The following is a 12,118-nucleotide window of genomic DNA, read 5'->3' as shown; positions in this document are numbered from 1 at the left end:
TGGGAAAGCTGCAGCGACCGGTGGAGACTGGAACACAACGCTCGCCTGCTTCGTCGCTATTCTTATCGTAAGTTCTCAAACGTCCTCCATGTTGCCACTAAGGAAATCTGACGCCTACCTGTGATTCTTCTTCTGTGGTCTGAACAACGGCGTCCTTTGGTCTTCTGTGTGATGACTTTGCATTATTTCCTTCAAACAGTTTTAAGCTTTATTGAGAGGAATAAAAGTGTTATGAAAACATACTCGACCTGTAACACACCTGTGGTAACATACCTGTAACAACACACCTGTAATGGTAACACACCTGTGATGGTAACACACTTGTGATGGTAACACACCTGTGGTAACATACCTGTAACAACACACCTGTAATGGTAGCACACCTGTGATGGTAACACACCTGTCCTCTCAGGGTCTGTGGGAACACACCTGTTGTAACACACCTGTAATGGTAACACACCTGTAACAACACACCTGTCCTCCCAGGGTATGTGGTAACACACCTGTAATGGTAACATACCTGTAACAACACACCTGTCCTCTCAGGGTCTGTGGTAACACACCTGTAATGGTAACACACCTGTAACAACACACCTGTCCTCTCAGGGTCTGTGGTAACACACCTGTTGTAACACACCTGTAATGGTAACACACCTGTCCTCCCAGGGTCTTTGGTAACACACCTGTAATGGTAACACACCTGTAACAACACACCTGTCCTCTCAGGGTCTGTGGTAACACACCTGTAACAACACACATGTCCTCTCAGGGTCTGTGGTAACACACCTGTAACAACACTTGTGTCCTCTCAGGGTCTGTGGTAACACACCTGTTGTAACACACCTGTAATGGTAATACACCTGTAACAACACACCTGTCCTCTCAGGGGCTGTGGTAACAGACCTGTAACAACACACATGTCCTCTCAGGGTATGTGGTAACACACCTGTTGTAACACACCTGTAATGGTAACACACCCGTAACAACACACCTGTCCTCTCAGGGTCTGTGGTAACAGACCTGTTGTAACACACCTGTAATGGTAACACACCTGTAACAACACACCTTCCTCTCAGGGTCTGTGGTAACACACCTGTTGTAACACACATGTAATGGTAACACACCTGTAACAACACACCTGTCCTCTCAGGGTCTGTGCCAACACACCTGTTGTAACACACCTGTCCTCTCAGGGTCTGTGGTAACACACCTGTAACAACACACCTGTCCTCTCAGGGTATGTGGTAACACACCTGTTGTAACACACCTGTAATGGTAACACACCTGTAACAACACACCTGTCCTCTCAGGGTCTGTGGTAACACACCTGTTGTAACACACCTGTAATGGTAACACACCTGTAACAACACACCTTCCTCTCAGGGTCTGTGGTAACACACCTGTAATGGTAGCACACCTGTAACAACACAGCTGTCCTCTCAGGGTCTGTGGCAACACACCTGTTGTAACACACCTGTCCTCTCAGGGTCTGTGGTAACACACCTGTTGTAATACACCTGTAATGGTAGCGCACCTGTAACAACACACCTGTCCTCTCAGGGTCTGTGGTAACACACCTGTTGTACCACACCTGTAACAACACACCTGTCCTCTCAGGGTCTGTGGTAACACACCTGTTGTAACACACCTGTCCTCTCAGGGTCTGTGGTAACACACCTGTCCTCTCAGGGTCTGTAGTAGCACACCTGTTGTAACACACCTGTCCTCTCAGGGTCTGTAGTAACACACCTGTAATGGTAACACACCTGTCCTCTCAGGGTCTGTAGTAACACACCTGTATTGGTAACTCACCTGTCCTCTCAGGGTCTGTAGTAACACACCTGTAATGGGAACACATCTGTAATGGTAACACACCTGTCCTCTCAGGGTCTGTGGTAACACACCTGTAATGGTAACACACCTGTCCTCTCAGGGTCTGTAGTAACACACCTGTAATGGTAGCACACCTGTAATGGTAACACACCTGTCCTCTCAGGGTCTGTGGTAACACACCTGTTGTAACTCACCTGTCCTCTCAGGGTCTGTAGTAACACACCTGTAATGGTAACACACCTGTCCTCTCAGGGTATGTGGTAACACACCTGTAATGGTAACACACCTGTCCTCTCAGGGTCTGTAGTAACACACCTGTATTGGTAACACACCTGTATTGGTAACACCTGTATTGGTAACACACCTGTCCTCTCAGGGTCTGTGGTAACACACCTGTTGTAACTCACCTGTCCTCTCAGGGTCTGTAGTAACACACCTGTCCTCTCAGGGTCTGTGGTAACACACCTGTAATGGTAACACACCTGTCCTCTCAGGGTCTGTGGTAACACACCTGTCCTCTCAGGGTCTGTGGTAACACACCTGTTGTAACTCACCTGTCCTCTCAGGGTCTGTAGTAACACACCTGTCCTCTCAGGGTCTGTGGTAACACACCTGTAATGGTAACACACCTGTCCTCTCAGGGTCTGTGGTAACACACCTGTTGTAACTCACCTGTCCTCTCAGGGTCTGTAGTAACACACCTGTAATGGTAACACACCTGTAACAACACACCTTCCTCTCAGGGTCTGTGGTAACACACCTGTAATGGTAGCACACCTGTAACAACACAGCTGTCCTCTCAGGGTCTGTGGCAACACACCTGTTGTAACACACCTGTCCTCTCAGGGTCTGTGGTAACACACCTGTTGTAATACACCTGTAATGGTAGCGCACCTGTAACAACACACCTGTCCTCTCAGGGTCTGTGGTAACACACCTGTTGTACCACACCTGTAACAACACACCTGTCCTCTCAGGGTCTGTGGTAACACACCTGTTGTAACACACCTGTCCTCTCAGGGTCTGTGGTAACACACCTGTCCTCTCAGGGTCTGTAGTAGCACACCTGTTGTAACACACCTGTCCTCTCAGGGTCTGTAGTAACACACCTGTAATGGTAACACACCTGTCCTCTCAGGGTCTGTAGTAACACACCTGTATTGGTAACTCACCTGTCCTCTCAGGGTCTGTAGTAACACACCTGTAATGGGAACACATCTGTAATGGTAACACACCTGTCCTCTCAGGGTCTGTGGTAACACACCTGTAATGGTAACACACCTGTCCTCTCAGGGTCTGTAGTAACACACCTGTAATGGTAGCACACCTGTAATGGTAACACACCTGTCCTCTCAGGGTCTGTGGTAACACACCTGTTGTAACTCACCTGTCCTCTCAGGGTCTGTAGTAACACACCTGTAATGGTAACACACCTGTCCTCTCAGGGTATGTGGTAACACACCTGTAATGGTAACACACCTGTCCTCTCAGGGTCTGTAGTAACACACCTGTATTGGTAACACACCTGTATTGGTAACACACCTGTATTGGTAACACACCTGTCCTCTCAGGGTCTGTGGTAACACACCTGTAATGGTAACACACCTGTCCTCTCAGGGTCTGTGGTAACACACCTGTCCTCTCAGGGTCTGTGGTAACACACCTGTTGTAACTCACCTGTCCTCTCAGGGTCTGTAGTAACACACCTGTCCTCTCAGGGTCTGTGGTAACACACCTGTAATGGTAACACACCTGTCCTCTCAGGGTCTGTGGTAACACACCTGTTGTAACTCACCTGTCCTCTCAGGGTCTGTAGTAACACACCTGTAATGGTAACACACCTGTCCTCTCAGGGTCTGTGGTAACACACCTGTAATGGTAACACACCTGTCCTCTCAGGGTCTGTGGTAACACACCTGTAATGGTAGCACACCTGTGGTAACACACCTGTCCTACAGGGTCTGTAGTAACACACCTGTAATGGTAACACACCTGTGGTAACACACCTGTCCTACAGGGTCTGTGCCTGACGCTGCTGCTGTTGGCCATCTTTAAGAAGGCTTTGCCGGCGCTGCCCATCTCCATCACCTTCGGCCTGGTCTTCTACTTCTCCACCGACTTCCTGGTCCAGCCCTTCATGGACAACCTGGCCAATCACCAGTTCTACATCTGAGAGGAAGCCCCGCCCACCTCACCTGCCGCCTCATCGTCTTCGTCATCGCATCAGAGACTGCTCCCGGTCTTTAAAAGTCTGTTTGGGGAACTCGATGCGTTCACTGAACCGCAGGAAGCGATGTCACGCAGACTGAGGACAGGTGACCCGTGACGGCTGCCTGTGATAGGCCGACGCTCTCGTCAGTCGACTAACAACCTGTAAAGCTTCTCTTGCCTCTGTCCTGATTGGTTCCCGCTGTGCGTCATGTGACCTGACGCAGGCATTTCACTGCAACACTAAACCGGCTGATTGTGATTGGTTGGTCTTATAGAATAAACATGTAATTAATCATTTGTAAGGAACCACGTGACCCATATGTTTCCTGGTGAGACTCGGTGCAGCAGGAGGTGGATTCTGCTTTTTAATATTCCTTATGCGTATATAAACATTACTACGGTGTGTTCCTCCAATCAGAGAGCATCTTTTCCCTTCAGCCCCGCCCTCTGCTTCTGTGTGAAACTCAAACATTTCTCACATTTATCCTCCACACATTTTGTAAAAACCTTTTAGAATTCCTCAAACAGAATTCCAGCTTTGGAGTCGACCAATGAAATTATCCCGTTCTCTTTATTCTTTCTTTGGTTCTGTTGGAATAAAAAAAACGTCTACCTGAGAACCAGGAGAAGCTTTTCTTCTTCAGAGATGAAATATCAACGTCGGTTTGTGTGAAAATATAACGTTTTATAGTATTTTATGATATTTTATAGACTTGTGTAATGTACATAATCATCATTGATCAATAAAGTTATACAAACATGAGCTGGGATCTACTTTGGTTCAGGATCTTAGTGACACACGGGGATCGAACCTACGATCTGACTGAAGGTCGACCGCTGTGACCTCTGATCCGTCCAGTTCCTCCTGGATCCACTGGGACCTCCTGGATCCAATGCCACCAGTTAACCACTAGTTAACTGGTGCCAATGCCACTAGTTAACTGTTTCAATGCCACTAGTTAACTGGTTCCGATGGCACTAGTTGACTGGAGCCAATGCCACTAGTTGACTGGTGCCAATGCCACTAGTTGACTGGTGCCAATGCCACTAGTTGACTGGTGCCAATGCCACTAGTTGACTGGTGCCAATGCCACTAGTTGACTGGTGCCAATGCCACTAGTTGACTGGTTAAAGCAGATGGTCGACAGGTCAAAAGATTCAGTAAACAAACCAGCAGCACTTATCAACATGTTGATTAATAATAACTATTTGTTCTGAATGGAAATATGACTCAAAAAGTTCTTAGTCATACATTTCAGATTCTATTTGAATAGATTTAACTTTGAACAAAAGATGAATAAAGCCCCAAGAGCAGCTCCTCTTTCACGTCAACATGTTTATTCTGGATAATAATAAAAAAACACAACAGTGTAGCAGTTTATGAACAAACTGAATGGAATGACTTCAGTTTAGTTCCTCTCTTCAAACTGGGATTTGTTCTTCAGCAGGAACGCCGCCAGGTACTCGATGGGGTTGGGAGGTCTGGAGGACGCAAAGGAAACACATATTCACTTATGGGATTTAAACATTGTGCACCTATTGGGATGTAAACATTGTGCACCTATTGGGATGTAAACATTGTGCACCTATTGGGATGTAAACATTGTGCACCTATTGGGATGTAAACATTGTGCACCTATTGGGATGTAAACATTGTGCACCTATTGGGATGTAAACATTGTGCACCTATTGGGATGTAAACATTGTGCATGCACCTTCGGTCACACGTCTACCCGTCGGTCACAAGTCTACCACAAGTCGGTCACAAGTCTACCACAAGTCGGTCAGACCTCTACCCGTCGGTCACAAGTCTACCACAAGCAGTGTTGGGGTAACGAGTTACAAAGTAACGGATTACAGTAACGTAATTACTTGTATAGGTAACGAAGTAAAGTAACGCATTACACTCAAAATATTGGTAACTACACTACTTTACTAGACCTCAGTAACGCGCGTTCCTGCGTTACTCAAGACATTTGTACCAGTCCGAAAAGTTCTCTTTTAGCGGCGCGCGAGTCACACGACACTTCCTGATGAACAGCCAATCACAGAACTCCATCTGAGTGATCTGAGTGACGTAGCTGCTGGTGCGTAGAAGGAGGGAAGCGGGGAATGGAGGAGACGGAGACGGAGAGCCCGGATCCAACTGGGAGGTTCTCTCCAGGTTCCCCAGGATTAAGGATATTGCAAAGCAATACAACACTCAATACCATCAAGTGCACCTGAGCTTCTAGTGAGGACAAGACACGTCTGTATGAACGGACTCCCTCTACTGGTGAACTGCAGTATTACAACTGTTAAAGCATTGAGAACGCGCTCTTGCACCAGACATGTATATATTTTCCACACGTAACATCAACATTAGTTAGCGTCAACAAGCACGTATCATTGTACTTTATGCCTTCAAAGTAAAAGCACTTCCTGTTTACATGCTCTTCACAATAAGAGTAAATCATGTAATAAAACAAGTTACAACACTGGAAAGGCTTTCAGCCTGGGCAGTATTGTTCTGACCCCAAGGAGGAACAGGCTGTCGGGTAAAAGATTCAAGAGACTTTTACTCATGCGATACAATCGCTATTTTGAAGAATAGAGAAAAATGATAAACTTCATAGGATATAGTGCACTTCTGTTTATTTAGGCAAAGATGAAGTGGATTTTCTGTTTATTTAATTGCATTTTCAGTTTCTATTTTTTGGGTTAAGTGCATTTCTGTTTCTATTTTATCGGAAAAAGTGCCATTAATTTTTCTTAAACCACTACAATGATTCCTATAACAAGCTGGTTTTGTTCTTAAACATTTGGTTTAGTGGGGTCTCATGTTTCCAAAAGCCTGTTTTTAATGTGTTATGCTGTTTGACCTGAATGTCCCCACCATACACAGCCTCTTGGATCCTGTTGTTTGTGGATTTTAAAGTGAGGCATAATGTTCGTTCAAGTTAATGGCTGAGTTTTATATGCCATTTTGTTTTACATGTTTACAATACACTATGTGGAAAGGCTAAGAGATGCCCTTTACTGAAAATAAAGTGATGAAAGGGCCATGACGTTTGGCCATGTATCTTTGCGGTTAATTTGGACATTTGCTTAAAAAAATGGAAAGTAAAGTAACCAGTAGTGAAGTTACAAGTCTACCCGTCGGTCACACCTCTACCCGTCGGTCACACCTCTACCCGTCGGTCCCAAGTCGGTCACACCTCTACCCGTCGGTCAGACCACTACCCGTCGGTCACAAGTCTACCCGTCGGTCACAAGTCGGTCACAAGTCTACCCGTCGGTCAGACCACTACCCGTCGGTCAGACGTCTACCCGTCGGTCAGACCACTACCCGTCGGTCACAAGTCTACCCGTCGGTCACAAGTCGGTCACAAGTCTACCCGTCGGTCACAAGTCTACCCGTCGGTCAGACCACTACCCGTCGGTCAGACGTCTACCCGTCGGTCAGACCACTACCCGTCGGTCACAAGTCGGTCACAAGTCTACCCGTCGGTCACAAGTCTACCCGTCGGTCAGACGTCTACCCGTCGGTCAGACGTCTACCCGTCGGTCAGACGTCTACCCGTCGGTCACACCTCTACCCGTCGGTCACACCTCTACCCGTCGGTCACACCTCTACCCGTCGGTCAGACGTCTACCCGTCGGTCAGACCACTACCCGTCGGTCACACCTCTACCCGTCGGTCACAAGTCTACCCGTCGGTCACAAGTTTACCCGTCGGTCAGACCTCTAAAGAACGACCCTGAAGCAGGAGGGTCATCATCGGATCCCACATCTTCACCTGGAATAAAACCTACTTCTGCTGTTTGTTTGATCCGGATCAAACCCAATGCCGAACCAGAGAGAACGTTCTAACGTTGGTTCCTCCGTCAGAGGAACATAAGCTGGAAGGAAAGACATGGACTCTTGGCTGAAGTGAAAGCGGGTCCCACCTGTCCTTGGCGAGCAGCGACAGACCCTGCAGCAGGATGGGGACCACGGTCTGGTCCAGGTAGGCTCGGGTCGGCAGCGCCTGCAGGTCCACCTTCTGCTTCGAGATCTTCTCCGAGCCCGCCTTCTCGTTCTCCACCGTCCTCTGAGGAGCAGCAAAGCATGCTGGGAGTAAGCCTTCCACCCCCCTACACAGAGTGTGTGTGTGTGTGTGTGTGTGTGTGTGTGTGTGCGTGCACGTTACCTGAATGTTTTCCGTCAGACCGTACTCTGCGTGAGGGTTTTCAGACACCTGCAGGAGAACTCATTCATTATCAATCAAACAGTAACTAAGTACTTTTACTCAAGTACTGTGGTATGGTGTAGTACTGTGCGGTACTGTGTGGTACTGTGTAGTGTGGTATGGTGTGCTACTGTGTAGTATGGTGTGGTACTCTGTGGTACTGTGTAGTATGATGTGGTACTGTGTAGTATGGTGTGGTGTGGTACTCTGTGGTATGGTGTGGTGTGGTGTGGTACTCTGTGGTATTGTGTGGTACTCACAGGAGTGTGTCCCTCCATGGACTGATCTGCGTCCGTGTGATCTGAAAGACAAATGAGACGGTTTTCAGTTTCTGTCGAACTGAAGAAACAAAACAGTTTCAACGTCTAGAGATGATCTTTAGTCAACGTCTAGAGATGATCTTTAGTCATTAACGTATAGAGATGATCTTTAGTCAACGTATAGAGATGATCTTTAGTCATTAACGTCTAGAGATGATCTTTAGTCATCAACGACTAGAGATGATCTTTAGTCATCAACGACTAGAGATGATCTTTAGTCATCAACGACTAGAGATGATCTTTAGTCATCAACGACTAGAGATGATCTTTAGTCATCAACGACTAGAGATGATCTTTAGTCAACGTCCAGAGATGATCTTTAGTCATCAACGACTAGAGATGATCTTTAGTCATCAACGACTAGAGATGATCTTTAGTCATCAACGACTAGAGATGATCTTTAGTCAACGTCTAGAGATGATCTTTAGTCATCAACGACTAGAGATGATCTTTAGTCATCAACGACTAGAGATGATCTTTAGTCAACGTCTAGAGATGATCTTTAGTCATCAACGTCTAGAGATGATCTTTAGTCATCAACGTCTAGAGATGATCTTTAGTCATCAACGTCTAGAGATGATCTTTAGTCATCAACGTCTAGAGATGATCTTTAGTCATCAACGTCTAGAGATGATCTTTAGTCAACGACTAGAGATGATCTTTAGTCAACGACTAGAGATGATCTTTAGTCAACGACTAGAGATGATCTTTAGTCATCAACGACTAGAGATGATCTTTAGTCATCAACGACTAGAGATGATCTTTAGTCATCAACGACTAGAGATGATCTTTAGTCATCAACGTCTAGAGATGATCTTTAGTCAACGACTAGAGATGATCTTTAGTCATCAACGTCTAGAGATGATCTTTAGTCAACGACTAGAGATGATCTTTAGTCATCAACGTCTAGAGATGATCTTTAGTCATCAACGTCTAGAGATGATCTTTAGTCAACGACTAGAGATGATCTTTAGTCATCAACGACTAGAGATGATCTTTAGTCATCAACGTATAGAGATGATCTTTAGTCATCAACGTATAGAGATGATCTTTAGTCAACGACTAGAGATGATCTTTAGACATCAACGTCTAGAGATGATCTTTAGACATCAACGTCTAGAGATGATCTTTAGACCTCAACGTCTAGAGATGATCTTTAGACCTCAACGTCTAGAGATGATCTTTAGACCTCAACGTCTAGAGATGATCTTTAGACCTCAACGTCTAGAGATGATCTTTAGACCTCAACGTCTAGAGATGATCTTTAGACCTCAACGTCTAGAGATGATCTTTAGACCTCAACGTCTAGAGATGATCTTTAGACCTCAACGTCTAGAGATGATCTTTAGACATCAACGACTAGAGATGATCTTTAGACATCAACGTCTAGAGATGATCTTTAGTCATCAACGTCTAGAGATGATCTTTAGTCATCAACGTCTAGAGATGATCTTTAGTCATCAACGTCTAGAGATGATCTTTAGACATCAGCGTCTAGAGATGATCTTTAGACATCAGTGTCTAGAGATGATCTTTAGACATCAGCGTCTAGAGATGATCTTTAGTCAACGTCTAGAGATGATCTTTAGTCATCAACGTCTAGAGATGATCTTTAGTCATCAACGACTAGAGATGATCTTTAGTCATCAACGTCTAGAGATGATCTTTAGTCATCAACGTCTAGAGATGATCTTTAGTCATCAACGACTAGAGATGATCTTTAGTCAACGTCTAGAGATGATCTTTAGTCAACGTCTAGAGATGATCTTTAGTCAACGTCTAGAGATGATCTTTAGTCGTCAACGTCTAGAGATGATCTTTAGTCAACGTCTAGAGATGATCTTTAGTCGTCAACGTCTAGAGATGATCTTTAGTCAACGTCTAGAGATGATCTTTAGTCAACGTCTAGAGATGATCTTTAGTCAACGTCTAGAGATGATCTTTAGTCGTCAACGTCTAGAGATGATCTTTAGTCAACGTCTAGAGATGATCTTTAGTCAACGTCTAGAGATGATCTTTAGTCGTCAACGTCTAGAGATGATCTTTAGTCAACGTCTAGAGATGATCTTTAGTCGTCAACGTCTAGAGATGATCTTTAGTCAACGTCTAGAGATGATCTTTGGTTCTCTGTCCAGCAGGAGTTACATGATAGAAGACCTGCAGTGTATAAACTAAACGTGGTGCAGAGGCACCACATGTTGATGGTTTAGAAACACAGGATACTTGTTATAGTCGTGTTATTCTACGGCTCCTCTGCAGGTGTTACGGGTTAATACGCGTCGTGTTAACTGGTGACGTGTGTCCGCCCGCGGCGTTGTTGCCGTAGTTACAGACAGCTGCTTGAAAGAGGAAGAAAGCTCGCCGCTGCCCTCGTGCATGCCGCAGTATTTAAGCTGTATATGATGTATTATTGTGTGCATGAGGGGTTGACGCTGTTTCAGGATCATTCTCGATACCGCTGTCGTAACTACGACAACAACGGACGCGGTCGGATGGACGTCACCAGATAACACGGTCGCGTGTTAACCCGCAACACCTGGCAGCGACTCGACCCCGGTCCGACTTCCTGCTGGAGAACCCCGCACAAAACCACGGGCGCTCCCGGTGTTTGGTGCGTAGTCGCATATCAAACACCGGGTCTGAAGCGGGACTCGTAGGCGCGTTTACTCCAGTGTGCGTCCGGACCTCGGAGACATGCCTCAGCGTCAGGGACCGTCCGCGTCGCCCTGAGGCTGCTGCCCGGGAGGCGCGCCTCGTTACCGGGCAGAACCCGCCCAATACACCGGAGACACGCGGTAGAGAAACAAAGGCGGTAAAAACGCGCTGAATGGTCAACAATACACTCACCGTCCGCCATGTTTGTTGTGGATTTGAACGTCTGGAGGACGGAGAGGCTTCTTCTTCTGCTGCTTTGCTTCTCCTCTTCTTCTTCTTCTTTTTCTGCTGCTGCGTTCGCGCTCTTTGGCGCTTTGCCGCCACCTGCTGCTGCGGAGGGAGAACACTACAACAACAAACACCACAGCAACTTACATTTGATCCTCGATTGTGAATTAAGTATTATTAGATGAATAAAGTATAATTATTATGAATAAATAAAGTATTATTATATGAATAAAGTATTATTAGATAAAGTATTATTAGATAAATAAAGATGAATAAAGTATTATTAGATGAATTAAGTATTATTAGATGAATTAAGTATTATTAGATAAATATGAGTATAATTATTATTAATAAATAAAGTATTATTATATGAATAAAGTATTATTAGATAAAGTATTATTAGATAAATAAAGATGAATAAAGTATTATTAGATGAATAAAGTATTATTTGATGAATTAAGTATTATTAGATAAATATGAGTATAATTATTATTAATAAATAAAGTATTATTATATGAATAAAGTATTATTAGATAAAGTATTATTAGATAAATAAAGACGAATAAAGTATTATTAGATGAATAAAGTATTATTAGATGGACTAACTGGTTCGGCCTCTCTTCTCCCCAGGTGACTCCCACTGATCCAAACTGGTTCTGTA

The 12,118-nt window shown here is 45.1% G+C and overlaps 2 protein-coding genes across 2 annotated transcripts in view; one reads left to right on the top strand and one right to left on the bottom strand.

Moving 5' to 3' along the window:
* Positions 1–4,797, top strand: part of psen2 (presenilin 2) — an 8,569-nt gene extending 3,772 nt beyond the window's left edge. Inside the window, exons 10-11 of the mRNA XM_079220149.1 lie at positions 1–67; positions 3,851–4,797. The exon at positions 1–67 is cut by the window's left edge and continues 49 nt beyond it. Of these exons, the coding sequence (XP_079076275.1) occupies positions 1–67; positions 3,851–4,006 (223 nt within the window). The 3' untranslated portion in view covers positions 4,007–4,797. The remainder of the gene's footprint in view (positions 68–3,850) is intronic.
* A 574-nt stretch (positions 4,798–5,371) lies between these two features.
* Positions 5,372–11,525, bottom strand: dpy30 (dpy-30 histone methyltransferase complex regulatory subunit). Its single transcript, XM_079220155.1, has 5 exons — positions 11,422–11,525; positions 8,515–8,555; positions 8,216–8,263; positions 7,974–8,116; positions 5,372–5,526 (listed from the first exon to the last, which is right to left on the bottom strand). The coding sequence occupies exons 1-5, from the start codon at positions 11,429–11,431 to the stop codon at positions 5,454–5,456; spliced, it is 315 nt and encodes a 104-aa protein (XP_079076281.1). The 5' UTR covers positions 11,432–11,525; the 3' UTR covers positions 5,372–5,453.
* Between the last annotated feature and the right edge of the window lie 593 nt (positions 11,526–12,118).

This window comes from Taurulus bubalis (genome assembly GCF_910589615.1).
Source record: "Taurulus bubalis genome assembly, chromosome: 6".
In the NCBI taxonomy this organism is placed as follows: domain Eukaryota; kingdom Metazoa; phylum Chordata; class Actinopteri; order Perciformes; family Cottidae; genus Taurulus; species Taurulus bubalis.
The sequence above is the reverse complement of the archived record's forward strand: the minus strand, read 5'-3'. Positions and strand labels throughout refer to the sequence as shown.